At 39.1% G+C, this 19,924-nt stretch overlaps 1 protein-coding gene across 10 annotated transcripts in view; it reads right to left on the bottom strand.

Annotated features, from left to right (window-relative positions):
* The window catches only part of LOC109035345 (procathepsin L), a 30,243-nt gene that overhangs the window by 5,795 nt on the left and 4,524 nt on the right, over nt 1-19,924 (bottom strand). For 2 of the 10 annotated variants that reach the window (XM_019048939.2, XM_019048940.2), the window contains exons 1-7: nt 15,864-16,134; nt 14,634-14,754; nt 8,060-8,212; nt 6,855-7,103; nt 4,852-5,043; nt 3,415-3,580; nt 2,613-2,915 (exon numbers count right to left, since the gene is read on the bottom strand). In XM_019048939.2, coding sequence (XP_018904484.2) covers nt 2,701-2,915; nt 3,415-3,580; nt 4,852-5,043; nt 6,855-7,103; nt 8,060-8,212; nt 14,634-14,754; nt 15,864-15,877 — 1,110 coding nt within the window. In that variant the 5' untranslated portion in view covers nt 15,878-16,134 and the 3' untranslated portion in view covers nt 2,613-2,700. Of the gene's footprint in view, nt 1-5; nt 329-2,612; nt 2,916-3,414; nt 3,581-4,851; nt 5,044-6,854; nt 7,104-8,059; nt 8,213-14,633; nt 14,755-15,863; nt 16,138-19,924 lie in introns of those variants that run through there. The other 8 variants (XM_072302079.1, XM_072302082.1, XM_072302078.1 and 5 more) reach the window with 7 other exon arrangements.

Below are 19,924 nucleotides of genomic sequence, written 5' to 3'. Positions count from 1 at the left end.
TGACTTTCAACACTCGATTATACTCCCGGCAAATTCTGCAGCAGCGTTTCAAATGTTGACTCTAATGCTTCCAACAGCCATCCGATGTCTAAGGGTTTATTCCTAGATTTAGGGATTTTCCGGAATTTCCAGGGATTTAGGGATTTTTTTTGATGAGGTAAAGTTACCAAAAATCAACTTTTTAACCTCAATTCTAGCTTCGACAATCGAAAACATTTTTTCATCTATATTTTGTAGGCCTTTTTGGCAACACTATTTTCCCCGCAAATAAGCCGGAAATTAAAACGATTGTGTCCTTCGATGTACTTGACATTCAACTGCATTCAACCTGTTAATAATAAGAAATCAACTAATATTCTTTCATTTTATTGGTCTGGATTAGCACTGCTTTCAGAGAGCGCCAAAATTCAAACGAGCCAATCAGATTTAAATATTGCAAATCGCTACATCGAATGACATCATGATTCTTCATAAAAAAATGGCGCTTTTTGCAAAATCTAGGGATTTTTTAAGTATATTTGAGCAAATCTGGGGATTTAGGGATTTTTAGCGAAATCTAGGCATTTTTTTTCTTCCCCGCTAGGGATTTAATATCGGAAGACTGGCTTCCAGTATCGTAGCGTTGATCGTCGCTGATGTCGAAATGGAACCTAATGCCGGACTTACTGTAACACCTCCATTCCTCAATTCCGGTGAGGAATACGTCTCTAACCTTAACTCAATATAAATATACAAATTGATAAGTGAGTGCTTTAGTCTCCTGAAAACAGAATTGCGAAACTTAAAATTGGAGAAAAATGATGAGTAAATGAAAAAATGGAACCAATTGATGGAAAAGTCGCATGCCATTCTGGCACAAAATATGGCGTCTATCGAATCACCTTAACTAAATAAAATAACCAAATTTTCAACTCTCAAACTATCAACTATCAACTATCAAAATTCAAACTATCAAAATTTCCAACAATGACAAAAATGATTGTAATATACCTATAATGTAATGAAATATACACGCTCTAATCATTTAATTTGTATTACCTTTATGTTATGTACCTACATGTTATACTATTTTTATAATAAATTTTGCCAACATGCTTTTCAATTCAGTCTACAACATTTCATTCCGACGTGGCAATAATGATTTATAATGCCCCTAAACATTAAAATGAATTACAATAGTAATGCCGCATTATAATGTCGTATTATACATCGCAACGATTCATGTCCTACTGATTATTGATTATTGTAAGATGAATTCTGTTTTCTCTGATTGTATGTTTCATACGTGCGAAGCAAGTACGGGTCACTAGAAACGTGGTTCGTACGGGTGGCTGATGAAATTGATCTTCGAATACCTTTTGATGAGCTAGGGAAATGGAACCATCTGCATCTCATGGACAATAAATAGTTGCCGTAATTAAGGTCATCCCGTGATTAAGGTGCCGTGATTTAAGTCATAAATTCTTCATCTAATTCTTGATTCATCTCCAAAATGTCTGCTAAAGCTTTCATGCGCTTCTCCTTGTATGCATGAATGAGCAAATTGGGTATCGAACAAGCGGACACTTTTTGAAAATTTAGATGATTCTGGACAATATCGTACAGAAGTCCACGAGCTGCAGATAGAACCATTACCTCTAGCTCATCAAAAGTTATTCGAAGATCATTCAACAACCTCTTTGACAAGTTGCAAAAACTTTTCGTTAACAATAGTGTCACACGGTACTAGGAATATTTACTATTTAACGAACCTTATATTTCCCTGACTCAGTCCTAAATTATAGAAGTATGCGTTACTTTTCCAGCAATCCAAAAAAACAATTATACAAAAAACCAATACCTACACTTTCAGATATAAAAATGCAAATTTTTTGCAGCCTCGCTAAACGACTTATCAACCAGAGATTTTTTAGGAAGCGGACCTCCAAAGAGCTTTCAAAATTAAAAGTATACAACAAGTGATAATGCCATGTATTCGCCATATCAAAGCCCAATACTCATTTATACACCGGCTACGTAAATCTGCTAAGTTACAAAACATGAATCGACAGTTGTCGGATTGTACATCAATGACAAAATGTGTCTAGGCCCTCATTCTTGACTACAACTACTGCCCCCAGAGCCGCTCTCCGACGCCAATGCGTTGGAGCTTCCTGCTTGTTTACACTATTGGCGAATTAAACCGATTATTTTCCAAATCACTTAGGCGCCAATCTCTACTTTGGCGGTAGAGGGGTTGTTTTTTTCTTCATTTCTCTCGTATAATCAACCCTGTCTGCTTTCAAAATAGCCTTCTAAAAGAACATACTTTTTTTTGGAATTCGAAGATTGTCAACAAAGCGAATAAAACGGGGTTTCTCATCTCTCTTGCATTCACAATTTTGGCGCTTGCGTATTTGGAAAATAATCGGTTCAATCATCTAACATCGAAACAACAAATGGATTACATTTTGCAATTTAGACCTATAGATTCTAGCCTGGTATAAAAACAACGTATGTGCCATTAGTTTCCCTATGCACATAAGTGTTTTTCCAGAAGAACCAGAATTTATGGTTCCAAATTGCAAAATGCAGCCCAAATCCAACACGTTTAGAAAGCCGTAGCTACTCACCGGGTCCAATCTGGTTACTCAAGACTACATCAAATTAGCTATCCAACAAAACGATGTCTTCAAAAAGGGTTGATTAAAGCGGGTAGGGTCAAACCAATGGAAAGCTGCAAGCGGTGGCAGTTCCGCAATGGTTATCTCGATTTCGAGCAATTCGCATGTACCCTTTGTCGCCCCATCTCGGACCCCAGGAATTTTTGATGATCCAGTAATCGCCTTTTTTCGGGTCTGTCCCGTATCCAACGATCAGCACCCCGTGATTAAGAAGATCTATGTTATTGGTACACCTTGGTTCGTGATAAACGCCTAGAAACGAAGAAAAAACACCTGAAGACTACCGATCGGATAGGATAATATGGATCGTTGATCGAGCTTGACTCAAGTATTTAATTAAGGAATGGTCAATCCCTGGTAAAAATTGGCAGTAGGATCTGGGTTCCAAAATACTATAGACCTACAGGAATATTTTTCGGCTGTAATATTTCTTCCTTATATATTTCCCCAATTAATGCCCAAATATTTCCTGTAAAATTACTCTCCATGCACTGAGATACATTTTCTCAACGACGCGACGGTCTGAATAGTGAAACATCAGTAAACTCATTTTACAATACACGCTCTAAAAAAAGTATCCTCAGATGGGTTCGCCTGCATCCGACAATATAGGCAAAACGCGCTCCCTCAAGCTCGAATAGTGGTATCATGCGGATGGATCATTGTTCTGGGTCTGAGGAGACCCATGCTTGTGTTAAAATTTTTCATTACACTTCAATAAAGCAACATCGGAAGCATGCAGCTCACAAACCTCTTGAATAAAAATGGAATGTGTCATATTTTGCGTCGATGGCAGAGCAAATTGGTCCAACTGTAGCCACAGCGGCCTTCACATGTTCTTCATCTTCATTTTTAATATTCATGTATCCACTATCAGTGGCAACTGAGCCATTTCTTACATACCGGCATCTCTTTTCCTATAAAATAAAAAGTCATTCATACTTCCACATTTGAAATTTAAGCGATGTTCCGTACAAAGGAAGGCAGATTATAGTTTTAAAAAGCGTTTCCTTCAAATAAAAGCTTTTTAACTGGAAACTTCAAACTACCATCTCCGGTTTGGTTTGACGTTTCGTTTTCAAACGTTTTTTTTTATCCCAACATGTTCTGGAATCAACCTTTTTGCTGTGGTATCAATAATTTAAGTAGGTAAGAGATTATTTAATTGTGATTTAAGGTCCTCCTGGTAAAAATTGGCAGTAGAATCTGTGTTTCAAAATACCATAGACTTAAAGCCGGCTGTAAGATTTCCAATAGCTTCTGTAGCTGGCTGTACTATTTCTTATAGCCTTTTATAGCCGATGGCGATTGAGCAACAGCCAGACGATAAAGTTTATGCTAAATGTTACTAATTACGGATACTAGGACTTAGTTGGTTTTTGGACAACCGCTCTCTTTTTGTGCCGTAGTATCTTGATTTATTTTGCGAGGAAAGCTCCGTATTTTTGAAGGATGCTTGTCATTCTTAATATGTTGGAGCGCCTTCAATTTCTTATGATACTGTGCAATACCTCTGGTGTGAATTAGTTGCTTCAGACGCCGTGGCACGCTGCGGCGCGGCGGGCCGGCAGAGAGCGCGAAACTCGCATTGGCGCCTACAAACCTGACAGGGATACTTCACGCATTGTGCAATGCGTGAAGTATCCTGTTAGGTTTATAGGTGCTAGTGCGTCGCCGCTCCGCTTTGTGTTAGGCTCTAATATTTAATCTCGCGGAGTCAGCGTTTTTCAACTCATGATTCTGAAATGTTTGCACACTCTGTATGGACTATTCTCATTTTAATTGATGAAAAAAAATATGTTTTAAAGGAAAATATAATGTGTGTTTTGTAAATATTAAGGTAGTTCCATAAAAAACTTAATGACTACCAAAGCACACGAATTTCTACAAAATTTCTCGTAGCCTTTTATAGCCAATGGCGATAAAGTGTAAAGCCCGGCGATAGAAACTATAGCCCGATTGTATACTTTTTTATAGCTTCGTGTAGCCCGGCTATGTGATTTGCTCCGCTTTCGACAGCCAGCTATATGATTTTCTATAGCCTTCTTTAGTCGGCCATAAGAAATTCTATGGTATTTTGAAACGCAGCTCCTATCGCCAATTTTTACCAGGGCCTTTTTCTCGTGGATAGTTACAAAAAGCTGATAAATGAATAAAATATTATGAAAAAGGTAAGAAAAATTCTTACCCCTCCTTCATAAGGATAAGCTGACTCTGATTCAACACCTCCATTGTCCTTCACGTATTTGAAAGCTTGTGTCATCAAACCACCTCTGCACCCGACATTTCCATAATTTCCTGAACAGTCTATTAAATTCTGTTCGCTAATATTTTTCAGCACGCCGGTCTTACGAAAAATTTGACCCTCTAAAGCTCCTGTCTATAAAGAAAACAATTGAAGGCGTTCCGGTCAAAATCTGAAAACTGGTAAAACTCCAACGAGTCTTGCTCATGGGTTTTATGGGAGTATATTTATGTGCAATTCCACTTTGCATAGTTGAAACGAGTTTATCAAAAGAGAGCTGAAATAAGGTGGCTTTAGTGCATAGATGTTAGTATGCTCTCCTAATATTGAAAAAAATTGAGTGGATGTAAGAAAAAGTGATTCTTGCGACTTCTGATTGAAACTCAAGTAAATTCTGGGGCACGTGAAACTAATTTATTTATTTGAAAATCCGGGTCGTAAAAAATTCACACATTCTTCGCAGAAATTAAGCATATGGTTCGAAGTGCTCCTCAAATTGTACAATTTCGTGTAGGATTTATAGTAAAAGTATTCGTCTGTAACGATAAACAATATGGGACGCCTTTGCTACGGCGCCTTGATACAACTATACAACCTCGACGGATGTCCGTATTGCGTTCAAAAAATTGAAGGCGTTTTGACTTCCTACGCATACTACCTGCAGTTGATTCGATCGACAAACGCGTTGGTCGGCGGTGACGGGGACTTGATGCAACTATTTAAGCTTGACGGATGTCCGTATCGGTCCGACTGAAGTGCGAAACCGCGTATCTCCATTGCGGTGATTCAAAATTTCCGTTCTTAATTCATCTCTTCCATGAGAAACAATCCAAATTTACGACTTTAAATTTTGAACCAAATCTTCTGGCATGGAATGCGAAAAATCATGGAGAATTTAAGTCTTATGTTGACCAGCTTCTCGAAAGAAAAATAAAATTTCTAAGGAAGTCTGCAACGTCGCAAATGGAGAAACGTCGTCTCTCGTTTCGGCCAAAAATATGTATGTATAAAATTGCAGGCATTATGACTGGCCTGTCTCAACTTATATGTATATAGTACATGAAAAAAACATTTAATGATTATTTTTAAGGAAAAATGGATACTAATAGGATCGATTTCTTGGTTTCTGGGTTTCTGGGTTCACGCAGGTTCCTCGATCGGTTCATAGGTTTGCCGATCGATTCATGGGTTGTTCGATCTATTCAAGGTTGTCAATCGAATCAGTGTCGATCGTATTACATCGATTGGTTCACATCACCAGAACGGAATCGGTCCACGGAAAAAAAAGTGTGAGGGGTAGTCCCCTGAAATTGTGGTACGACCCCATTTTGTTCGATGGTATGGGCATTTTCAACGTAGTTATTGTGGTATCGCAACTCAAGTTGGGGTAGTACTGCAATATTTGGGTCAGTGACCTCATTTATATCGGGGTATACTACCACGATTAATTAGAAATACCCAAGTTGGGTCTTAACCTCCACCACTTTTTTCCGTCAGTCCGGTCGGAATCGACACCTCTGCAGCCCGATTGTTGAAACTTTGACTGGCTTTGTCGGCAAGATAAGAAAAGACATATAGTGGCGTGGCGTGCTTTGCGATACATCGATTGATCTGTCATTCAATCCTATGGAAAATGATCAATGAACAGGGTGTTCGCAGCGAACACGTCGATAATCGATTCTTTACCATGGCTTCAACTGCAGAAATGTCGATAATCGATCATTCACGCCACGCCACTGAAGACATAGCCCTATCTGCTCCATGTGATACATCGATTTTCGATTCTTGTCGTGCCAACATAAATTTTAACAATCAGGCTGCAGTTTTTTAATCATTTGTCGATCGATTCACGTTTTTATTTTCATATCGATTCGTGTCGATCGAATCCACACCCTTCCAGAATTTAGATGTTAACGTTACACCGAATTTTATGAACTGCCACTTACCGCGCTGAAAGCCCAGCAGGCTCCACAACGACCCTGGTGTTTGACGGGGGTAACGGCCCCCAGGACGCGCCAGTCCACCTCATCCGGGATTTTAACGTTGGCTGGCGGCAGAAACACCGGTGCATCTGGCTCTGACGTCATTACTGACGCATTCAAAATCGCCATCACTGCCGGTTGCCCGCCGACCGCATTCCGCAACAGATCCCGTCCTAAATATCCGTGCACATGTTTATGATATTCGTGGTGCATCTAACATTAAAAATAAAACAGAAATGAAGTAAGAGAAATTACATTTTTTGATCATCAATTGCGTAGAGCAAGAAGGTCGTAACCAATCGTTTTGGAAATCGAGTCCCTCGTATTATTAATATCGATGACCAAGGTGCGAAACCACGTATCTCCATTGCGGTGTTTCAAAATTCCCGCTCTTAGTTTATTTTTCGGAGGGGAAACAAGCCAACTTTTTATCTTGCAATTTTTACAGAATATTCTGCCACCCCAGGGGAAAAGCCGAGGAGGTTTTCAAGAAATTAAGATGACAACTTTTCCAAAGAAAAATTGAAATATGACAGGAAGTCTGCAGCGTCACAAACGGAAATACGTGGTTTTGCATTTTAGTCATCGATATGCTTTGAGTACTTTCAGATTGGCGGTCTAATTTGCAGGGTGATGTCACAATTGTTTTGGTCTTCCTTCTCAACTTGATCCATTCGATCAAAAACGATCATGTGCCATGTTTTAGTCAAATCGCATGGTATTTACCCTTTATTGACAGCGTAACATGAAAGCTAAAAATGGTTTTAATCTTCAGTAGCACTAAGTTGCATCAAAGGAACAAATGGTTTTTGGAGAAGGGGAGGAGGGTCTAATCTCCATGTTTCGAAAAAAAATTGGGACTCCATCTTCTCCCATAAGTCTACTGATGACGTACAATATGCAGATATTTTTCTCCGATATCTTTAATTAGATCATGCAATAAAGGTTTAGTCCATATCTGTAGATACGTATATTTTTTAAATAAATCTTTAGCTACGAGATAGTTTTCTACTACCAAAAAAAACATCCTATAACCTTTTCCTACATCTGAAACCCCGAGGCTCGGAAGATAAGGATATTTTGACTCATATTAATATTATTACTGTCAGTCTGTAGTATTGTTCTCATTAATAAACATTTTCAAGGACCTAAAGCAGGATCATACTTACATAGTCACCAAAGTGATTCATTGCCATTTCAAAAGTGGTTTCGTTCCGCCTGTACCGCTCATTGTGCTCTTCAATTTTCATTAAGTTTTGCTTGAAAATTTCCATACGAAGTTTCTCTTCATCTACTGTTGAGTAAGATTTATTGAAATTGATCTGGAACATACAATGGCATTTCCGAACGAAAGGGAAGGAAACAGAATTATTGTTGGAGGTTATGCACATCGATATTTCGCCTTCAATGTTCGATGTAGGCAAAACACATTTTCCGGGCAGAAATAGTTGCCTACTTGAGGATTTTTTGTGTTACATTTCGTCGGTTGTCTTCAAATCTCGCCTCTTAGAGCAATATGTGAAGTTATGAGCATTTATGTTAGCCAAAAAGGCACATCTTTTTTCATACTTGCTCTATTTGCTTTCCACCAAGAGTTCGTTGGGGTTACATAAATGTGAAACAAATTATGACTGCTTCCATGATCCACATTTCTTTCCCCGAAACTTTCATTCCTAGAGGTACGACTTTCTTGTTTATTCACATTGTTTTTATTTTTTTGATGTTTCAGAGTACCTGAGAAATCTGCCGCATGCTTCAATTAAAATGAGCGATCCCCCACAGATTGTTTCAGCAGCGAAGTATGAAGTGAGTCGGCTTCAGGCCTCATCATAAAAACAGAGTTTTTCACGTTAAATATGTGATTTTTTTGTTCTTTTCTTCAGTTTCTATTAAGTTTCCTTCTTTTTACGGGAGATGCTCGCATACTTTCAAAGTCAATTATATACATTTTGTTTAAAAGAAAGCACTTTTGAAACGCTTGACAACGGTTGTATCTTGAAAATAATCGATAAAAAGTTCACCAACAAAAGCTAGATAACTTAAGAACAGTCCTACAATGAGACTAATGAAAGCTGATTGCAGATCATTTAAATTATATGAACGCGGCTCTTTACCACCAGGTGCCGCGGATGGGGCAGCGAATCTCATATCGCTCGGAATTTCTTCCAGGTATCTCCTGGCGAGTCCACTCTCCAAAAGTCGTGCTATCATTAGATTCAGCTTATCAAAGTAAAAGGAATGTTTCGTGAATGTAATCATCAATGGATTCTTCATGAGACACTCATCAATCAGGTGATACTCAGAGTCTTCCTTCATGAAAAAGTGTCGCATGAATAAGCTTTCTTTCGGGGCGGCTGAGATCGGTAAATGCACCAAAAAGGCATCCGTCGTCGCTATTGAACGGATATTATCTTGCACCTTTTCGATCACGCTTCTATCGATGCTCTCAGTTCCGAGAGGCTTATTTGCATCTATGAATTTCGAGGAATTCGGGGAAAGATACTCGAACCAATATACCTGGCCCATCACCTCATCCGTATAAAATAGTAGGTCGTCTCTAAACTTCGCCCTCAACGCTACAGATATGTTTTGTTCGTCGAAGGAAATCTGGAGGTCGTGTGTGAATTTGAAAACTTTTGCCGTTTGAATGAAAAGGTCGGACTCCTCCAACATTTTCAAAGAGCTGATCTCCGTTTTCAAGACTCTTTCACTCAGCAGCGTCGTCATGCCGCTCACGAAAACTGTAGAGATTATGAGTGCAGAGAAACTGAAGATGAGAAAGAGAATTTTCCCAGTAAAGAGACGACCAAGGAGTAGACATGGCGGACTGCCGCAGATGAAATATGCGTAAATTGTCAGAATCGAGGATGTGCCTCTGTAATGATCGATTTCTGCCTCCGAATAGAGACGATGAAATGCTCCGCACTGCGAATATTGGAAAATGAACTGGATCAAGATATAAAGGATGGCTGTAATGAGAGTAATTATCCAAACCCATGGCGAGAAGCTTTTGAAAATTACGAGACCTTGCGACATGAAACCGCTGTGCGGAACGGCGATGCACACAGCACTAAAATCGAAGCTCACAGAAAAATCGAGTTTGGAGTAATCGATTCCGTAGGCGCTGACCCAAATTGCAGACCGGTGCAAATCAACGTCAAATTTCAAGTCGGCTTCAATCTCATCAAATAAAATATCAAAATCCTCTTCAGGCAATTCGCGGTTGAGAAACACTAGGGTGCAGTTAACAGAATTTCTGAAGTGATTAAGGACATGGTCAAAAAGTACAGTAGAAAAGTCGAAAGCATCGCCGTAGCCGCTGGAAATGTTCATTTCGGCCAAACTTTCAGCTACTCGCACAGGTTTTCTATGCATGTCGGACCAAGAAAAGTCGAAAAAACTCTCTTTTGCCTCGATCCGGTATGGAATGAGGTTCTCCGTGAACGGGTCGTACTTTTCGCAGCCGCTAGGATGGCAAATTATTGTTTTTTGACCTTCGAAGAAACGCCAGAAAAATTTAAAGCAAAACATCAAACTCTCTGACATGTCGATTTGAGGTCGATCATGTGTCTCATTTGCCCATTTCCGACGCGGCGGTTGGATCTCGTGCTCTCGGCTGACATAATTTTCCACGGTGTTCTTCAACATGAAAACGATATAGTTTCTCGAATTCCAGATTTTGCTACCGTGGAAACCTCGAGTTGCATTGAATACACGGGGCGACAGAATTGAGCCTCCTTCAAGTTCTTCAAATGAAATACTGATCTCTTCATCATATATCTCATTAGGCAGGATAAGACGTTCGTCAATTTTGATGCAGTGGCGAGATAAGTCTCCCACCGACGACGCGTTTCTATTTTTCTTGTGTCTTGATGCTGTACCATAGCTAAATTTTGGGGAGTTTTTGTTCGCTATGGTGTACATCATAAGACTCAATACTTCATAGATGTCTTCGAGAATAAAGATCATGTTTTTTCTGTGATCTCCCACGACCGCCTTGTTCAATTCGCTTCGATGGGAAATTGAGATGGTTTGAATAGAGGCCTCGTGTAACTGCCGAATGAGATGCATCGGATCCGAATCAAATTGGGATAAGTAAAATAATGATTGATCCGATATTTTGACTATTTCTCGGCACATCCTGAAGGCTACTGACATCATAGGCTCCCGCCGATCTGAAGCGGGTTGCTCGGGAATAGAGGTGATGTGCCCTTCAGAGACGAAACCCATAAGTAACGGAAGGATGATGTAGAAACATTCATTCATTTGACGATTTGCCATGAAAAAGGTGCCGTGAAAATACTTGAGCCGTACCTTCTTACTTACGTTCTCACGCGAGACGCTGAGCTAAAGTCCTTTTAAACGAAGCTTTAATATTGTACCTTCATAGCCTTTCACGGCTGTATTTTGACTAACAATCAACGATAAAACACTTAACTCACTTGCACGTAAAATAACAGTCGTGTAAGTTCATTTCTCTTAATATTATCATAATATAAAGTCTGAGCGTTCTTCGTCATTTCCCCCAATTTTCTCATTCATTTTTCCGTACGTCGATTTCCTGACAAATAAAATTTTAAATTTTGAATAATGGATAAATATTTGCACAGTGGTCTTGAGCAAAAAAAAAATTCGACAAAAATGTACCCAAAAACGGTGTGCAGGGGGTGGGTCTATGGTGCTGGTGCTTGTGGGCTTAAAATCGCGAAAAATCAAAATCTTGGCTAATCCTAATTTCGAGATATCGCAATTTGAAATTTTTATAGTAAATGCAAATTTTCTACTGATTATGATCCGCTCTTTTATCAATTTGTCCATTGAATCCATCTCGATCGGTTCACGATTTTATTTTTCGTTCGATTCATGCCGCGATCGAATGCATACCCTCTCGTTACATGCAGACTACCTCTTTTACTCTTTTTTTTTAACTGAACAATTCGCCCTCTGCTGCGTCTGCAGCAATTGTTGTTTCGAATATGTCGTGCGTGCTGATACCAGCTCATTACATACTTGATTATTTGAAAGCGTTTTATGTGCGAAAGCAATTAGCCTTCAGCTGGGTATGCAGCAATTGTTGTTACAGATATGTTGTGCATGCTGAATTTAGCACATTACATACTCGACTCTCTGAAGGCGTTTTATGTGCGGAAGTAGAGCACTCTGTTGGAAAACGAACGAAGTAAGGATTGAGCGATTCATTCAATCTTATTTCTGCTGTTCTACGACAGGGTGCTCTACTTCCGCACATTAAACGGATTCACAGAGTCCAGTATGTAATAAGCTGAAATCACGCACAACATATTCATAACAACAATTGGATTACATTTTGCAAAAAGGAACCAGGAGCATTACAATATTGCTAAGATTGTGCAGCACCTTTTGTCTTGGAAGGAATTCCTGATTATCTCTATTTACTCAGTTTCTATTTTACTCGCTAAAAACTGTAAATTTAGGGCAAAAATTACCATGTGAATTTCATATTTTTTCAGTATATAAATCATTATACCAGGGCCGGATCAGGGAGGTGGCCACATGGGCCGCGGCCTATGGCGGCAAAATTAGGGGGCGGCAAATTTTGCAATTTTTTTAAATGCAGGTACAAAAAAATCGGATTCAGAAAAAAATTACAAACAAGAAAAGGTGACAAAATCTCTCATTTCCTGAGAGTTCATTAATTTCTAATTTTGTCGTTACAAAAGACTGCGCACCTTTAATTAGTTGAGTTAAGAGAGAAAGCAAACACGTAATTTGGCCTGGAGCAGCGCGGCGCAAAGAGAAATGATGACGAGGACTTCAGATGAAAAGGAGAAGCCCTCGACGCGGCGGTCGGCATGTAACACATATCAGCGCCTACGAGACTGCATGAATACTTCAAGCATTGCGTCAAACGCAGCACGGTCAACAGCGGTCGGCGCGGCGTGAAACGCACAGTGCCTACAAGACTACATGAATACTTCACGCATTGCGCCAAACACAGTGTGATCAGCGCGGCACGGCGCGGCGGCGGAAGTTAAAATTATTAAACCACATTTATGTTTGTTCTTTCTTAATTTTTTAGTTCATTTCTTACAAATGAAAGGCCTTGTCCCCACAGAGATAGGTTTATGGAACTGAACTTTCACTCGAAGTCTCGTGAACTTTTGCTAGTAGTGTTGACAGGGCTTACGCAAAATGTGTCCAATACGAGTGAACGCGTCTTATGCACCCTTCTCCCTCCGGCACGTTCACTTGATGGTTTTTTTTATTATTGATGTTTCAAAATGAATGAGAAGAGGGCGGCAAAATACAGGCGACCCATGGGCGGCATGTAGGTAAATCCAGCCATGCATTATACCGCAATGGGTGAAGTTGCGCACAATCTTAGCAACAATGCTCCTGTTTTCTTTGTGCAAAATGCACTCCAATTGTTGCAGGCGCAGCAAAAGGCGAATTGTTCAGTTAAATAAAAAAAAATGATAGCTAGTCTACATGTAACGAAGGGGTACGTATTCGATCGCGACATGAGTCGAATAAAAAATAAAAACGTGAACCGATCAACACCGATTCAACAGACAAATTAATAAAAAAGCGAATCATAATCAGTAGAAAATTTGCATTTACAATGCAAATTTCAAATTGCGATATCTCGAAATTAGGATATTAGCCAAGATTTTGATTTTCACGATTTTAAGCAGCTCACACGTAGCAGCACCTTAAACCCACCCCCCTGCAAACCGTTTTTGGGTACATTTTTATCGATTTTTTTTTATTGCCAAGACCACTGTTAATGCACATCAGATGATGAAGTATTTTTCTTTTAAGCAACACTGAAATAAAATTCTTGGCGTTTTTACCAAGGTCCGTTGGTACCTTTACCATCTCACTTTTTTTACCAATTATTGGTAATTTTACCAAGACAGACTGGTAAGCTTACCTAAAAACCGGTATTTCTACTGTTTTTTCAGGTAAGAATACCACTTTTATTGGTAATCAATTCCAGGTAACTTTGCCATTTTATCTCGGTAATTCTACCACAGTCAATAAAAAATATTGGCGTTTTTACCAAGGTCCAGTAAAATTACCGAGAAAGTTCAATAATTTTACCGAGATTTTTCGGTAAAATTACCAATTCCATGAATGGTGATTTTACCAAGAAAAAACTGGGATCAAATAGAATCCTGAATTCTTGGTAATTTCACCTTTTTCTTAGTAAATACACCGAGATTTTTTTTTCAGTGAATGACTTTAGCAAGGGGTACAAAATATATAAAATAACCCCGATCTTAGGATTTCAGGCTCACGGTGGATACACCGCCCAGGAACAGTGTACATTGCGAACCGCGGAACATCTACCCAAATTATACCTACAACTCATTTTACTTACTACTGACAAACATTTTTATTAGTCCGATTTTACGGTGCCGAATAAAATTGAGTTAAAATTGCTATCATTGGTTGTGGTGACAATATATTTAAATTTTCAGGTACACAGGATTATTTTTCCTACACTAACGAACTTACTTGACACACTCTCAAAGACTACATGAACAGGCCGGTAAAATTACGAGGAGACAAACAACTGATGAAAAGAAAAAATTGGGTCATGGAACGATCGATCATGCTATTTCAACTGGACTTCCGGCTTCTTTATTGACGAAATATTCGATACTTAATGCATAAATACTGACAATGAGCGAACTTATATCATGGTCATTCCTAGGTATATGTATCGGCATAGCAAGAAAACTACAGAGACTGACTTACTTTAAAATTCATAAATTCAGTCTCCAGATTTCTAAGTTTCAGTGGCACGGTTGAGCAAAGTGACGCAAAACAAATCTGAAGCAGAAATCCAAGGCGTTTCATAAGATTCACCATGTCTGAGCTATAAAAAAAGAAATCAATGGACACATTTGAACTATACGTTGTTAAGGAGAAGTAACGTATGAATGTTCGATCGCTGCCAAGTTTCCCTTGGCGAGTTCACATTCCCAAGTTGTAAATTATAAATGTCTTTTTGAAATTTTGAGATACTTTAGATCACATTACTAATTGTAAGAAAATTCTCTAAGAATTTGGACAGAAAATGTTCAAAAGAGTTCCTGGAAATTTAAGTTTTATCAAAGGAAATTTGGGAACGTACGAATGTTCATACGGCGTTCAAAAAAGTCCGTGCACACTGAAGGCTTTTAAAAAAGACTTATTTGCAGTAGAGTTAAATCAGTAACGTATCGATGACTGAAATCGAAAAATGCGCATTTTATTTCGCAATTTTGCAACCCTCCGTTTTCTTAATTTTTGTAGGCAATTAACCAACTCGACGGTGAAACTACGGAATAATGAACGCGTAACTCAGTTTTCTACGTTGCACAGTTTCCCTTCATCCTCTATTTTTTAATTTGAAAAATACTCGACGTCATTTGGACGTACTTTTATCAAACGGAACTATGTTCATTGTGACGTGAGCCCTGTGATGCATATATTCTTATGGGTCTCAGAACTCATGTTTTAATGCACATAGTTCCGTCCATTTGGACGTATTTCTGTTAAACGAAACTAAGCGCCAAATTGAGTTCCTTTTGAGGATTATAGAATCCCGGATAACGCATTCTGTCAAACGGAACTAAGCGCCATGAAGAAGCATTGCGAGTATAGGACGGAACGAGCATCGCGTTCCGCGATACCCGCCAATCCAAGCCCCCCTCTCCCTTCCACCACCTGATGACACTTAGTTCCGTTTAATAGAAATACGTCCATTTCCTCAAAACTTTCCTGATTTTCCTCTCTGTGTCATGAAAGTTTCATAAACTTTACAAGAAATTGCGTTGGTGTTCAAATCGTCGTTCTTTTTTTTCAACCCAGACTCCTATGATGTGAAAATTTTTGGAATTCGAAGTTAATCTCAAATATTATTAAACGCTTAGGTACATGCATTTGTATCCTGAATTCCTTCAAGTACGTGCATGAATAGGATACATTATATACAACCAATACCTCAGTTTACGCATCCACCCACAGAGCTCACCTCACGTCCATACTATTTTTGACAGTCCGACTACTTACTGGAATGTAAACTACTCAAGGTAAAATTAACGTCTTGTACAGTTTTAGAATCTTAAAGATTTTATGTTTTTGTTCTGGTCCGTAAAATGCGGGAGAAATCGTTGCAAACGTCAGGGGAGCAAAATAAAATAAAACTGAACGCTAAAGCAAGACTGAAATTATGTAAGCCCCTCAGAAGAAATGCACATTGAGACGTCAATTTCTGTCATCGACAATTGAGGTATTGAGATAAAAAATAGGCACGACATCAGAGGAGTAATGAGGCTTGATTAAAGGCGTTCACTCCTACCCTGTTGTTCACAGCAAGTGATAACCCTCGCTTTATCGACGGTTTTTAATCTGAAGCATCAATAAACCAATGAAACATTAAAATTATATTATATTTATAGACAGTCAAAAACTTGCAACGTCGCAAATTGAGGTATAAAAGGTTTCTACCTCGCCGTCAGTGATGAGAAACTGTATCATTGCACACGCGTCAGAGTGTAATTTCAGCGGAAATCGTGATTTCTTGCCATCAAGCTGAGGCAATACTCTCAAAGGCGCTCCGAGCAACTATTCTGCCACAGAAGTATTGCACAGTATCAGTTGAAAATGAAGGCGCACTAACTTATGCCAATTGACTGGTATCGTTCACCATTGTGTAAATTCCTACTAATCTTACGACGCACAGTGGATCGAGTCAGTTAGAGAGGTCGGACATGGAATTTGTAACTAAAACTGCAAATTTTGATGTTTATTTCGTCAAATTTTAAAGGAGGGGTATCGCCAAGGGCCTGTTTTGGGCCCACCTTGAAATTCCTCAACTCCGCGATTTTTTGGTCATTGAAGGTCTATATTTTACGGAATGCATAATGGTTTGGTCATTTTCGATCTATTTCGGGGTCTATCACTGGCCTAAACATGGGATAGCCAGAAAAATCAATCATTCTGGGTTCACGCAGGTTCCTCGATCGGTTCATAGCTTTGCCGATCAATCATGGGGTGTTCGATCTATTCAAGGTTGTCAATCGAATCAGTGTCGATCGAATTACATCGATTGGTTCACATCACCAGAACGGAATCGGTCCACGGAAAAAGAAAGTGGGAGGAGTAGTCCCCTGAAATTGTGGTACGACCCCATTTTGTTCGATGGTATGGGCATTTTCAACGTAATTATTGTGGTATCGCAACTCAGGTTGGGGTAGTACTTCAATATTTGAGTCAGTGACTTCATTTCTATTGGGGTATACTACCACGATTAATTAGAAATACCCAAGTTGGGTCTTAACCCCCACCTATTTTTCCCGTACGTCCGATCGGAATCGACACATCCGCAGTCTGATTGCTGAAACTTTAACTGGCTTTGTCAGCAAGATAAGAGAAGACACTAGACATAGCCCTATCTGCGCCATGTAATACATCGATTTTCAATTCTTGTCGTGCCAACATAAATTTCAACAATCAGACTGCAGTTTTTTAATCATTTGTCGATCGATTCACGTTTTTATTTTCATATCGATTCATATCGATCGAATCTATACCATCTAGAATTTAGATACACCGAATTTTATGCACGGCCACTTACCGCGCTGAAAGCCCAGCAGGCTCCACAACGACCCTGGTGTTTAACGGGGGTAACGGCCCCCAGGACGCGCCAGTCCTTCTCATCCTTCTCAAATTTTAAAAAAAAGAAAATGAAAATGCGGAAATTGCAAAGTAGTTCCCTATTCTGCATATTGTGTTATCACAATCCTTCCTAGAAAGTAAGTCCACGTAGAACGAAGAAATAGGAAACAAAGTATTACTCAAAATTTTAGTGTTTTTCAAGAGAATAAGTATCAAAATATTGTCCTTGATTGCTCTTTGCTTTTTGTAAAATAGTCGGTAGAGTCTTTCGAACATTTTGGAGATTATTTAAACACTCTGGTATGGAATATTACGTAAAGTGGTTGAAAAATATGACAGCAATAGGTAACCGTTTTTGATTATGATAAGCTATAAAGTACATTATTTCCTTCGAGACCGTAGCGTTATCATCCGTTAGATTAGTACATAACTCTTTTATCTCAGGGTCTTTCCTTGCTGTAAGCCTAAAATCATTAATTTAATGTTATTTAGAGTCTTTGACAGTTCAAAAATCTCTTTATCAGAATTACTAATCATTTTCAAGTTGAAAACAGGGAAGTCTCGGAAGATCATCAATTGCCTGCATCTCATTACTTGTGGAAGAAAAGGCGTCAGTAATTTGTGTCGCTGAATGCAGGGTGGCATGGAACGTAGGAAAATAATCAAAGGTTGGAAATTTCAGTATAATATTTCATGAAATTTCACGTGGCTGTGAAATATTTTATATTGTTCAGGAGCTAGAGTATGCAACTCACACTGAAACACCCAAATATATTGAGAAATCGCAATTTTTACATTTTGCAAAACATTAAAAGAACCGGTACGTTTTCAATAGCTTTCATGAACTGAATTTTCATGAAAAATTTCACGTGAAATTTCAAGATTTTAGTTTTTTATGGAATTTTGACACCCTGGATAAATATCTTAAAAGGTAGTGAATAGTTAGTGAAGAATACCAATAAAATAAACTCACTTTGTAGAAAGGATAAAGGTTCTTTTTATTCTTTCAGGAAGATAGAGGGTTTACAAGAAAGGGTCGAAAACAGGGATTAGGACAGATCGAACAAACTTTTCTCTGCAATGATCACAAAATCTTCTATCATACACTACCGTGGTAACCCCTACCACCGTGGCCCAGACCGTTCCAGCTGATAAGTCTTAATGGCGGGAACAGTTAGCTACCTGATCTAGTTTCGTAAATAATATATATTAGGTGCATAGCGATATATATATGCGGCACGGTTATTATTGCTTATCAGTTTTCTTGTTGTTTACTTTTAGGCATATCAAATTTGTTGTGTTATTTCTCCTTCTAGTTGTTATGTCTTCTGTAGATAATTTGTATGAGCTCCAAATGAGATTTGTGCATACGCGCTTCAAAAAACGCTTATGTACAAGTGTCGGGAGATGATACAAATTAAGTACATACGCTGTAGGGTCGCCTCATATGAAAGCAAAGAAAAGGAAAAGGAAACATCGGAACAAAATTTGCAATGGAAAAGCTGTATTACGGAGAATATGATTTTCTAATAGTGCAAGGCGTGCCGGGACGGGTCCAGCCGGTTCATCCGGTTCATCCGGTTCATCCGGCACGACGGGCAGTGGGCGTCGAAGGCTAGGGGCGGTTTTCCGTAACCTGCGGCAGCGCCCAGGGGGCAGGGAGGCTCCCCGGGTCGACGATGTTCAGGTGCCTGGCACCGGCAGGTATCCCGTAGTAATAAAGTGTCGCACTTCGGTTGGGTGCCCTTTGCGACGCGACTTTTCAGGCGACACGGACTGGAAAAGCGTTTCTCCTCAGTGATGCGAATTCCAGAACGGCCGGTAAGAACTCCCTCGGAGAGAAAAGAAAAATCTGTGAAACGAATACAAAGACCAATCTCGGGTAAATCACTGGGATTTTACAAAATAAAATAAAATAAGTGAATGACATACAACTTACATAAAATCTGCATGAACTAAACAAATATATTATAAATTTACACGTACACTTATCCGGACAAGACAACAAAACGCATGAGTTTATAATTTACAAGTGCATCTATACAGATAAAACAAAAATAAAACATATTCGCAGGTAGGCCTTTCACATTTTGAAAAACACCCTGAAGGTAAGTACATGTACAAGGTTCCATACCAGCCTTGTAAAAGGTCTGCATAATCCCTGTCGTCAACATTCTTAGATCAGATTATACGGGGGCGTTAGCGCATTTACTCCACCACGATTTTTTTTTTTCCTCGGGAAAAACGAAACCCGTTTCTATCGCCATATTTTATGCATGCATCCCATACATCCAAACAAATCCATGCAACATATGGACCAAATGCCAAATTGGGAATCAAACTCCAGACCTTCAAACAAGACCCAAAATAGAGATACAACCTCG

The sequence above is a fragment of the Bemisia tabaci genome, chromosome 7 (genome assembly GCF_918797505.1).
Source record: "Bemisia tabaci chromosome 7, PGI_BMITA_v3".
Taxonomy (NCBI): Eukaryota; Metazoa; Arthropoda; class Insecta; order Hemiptera; family Aleyrodidae; genus Bemisia; species Bemisia tabaci.
This window is presented reverse-complemented; position numbering and strand designations above follow the sequence as displayed.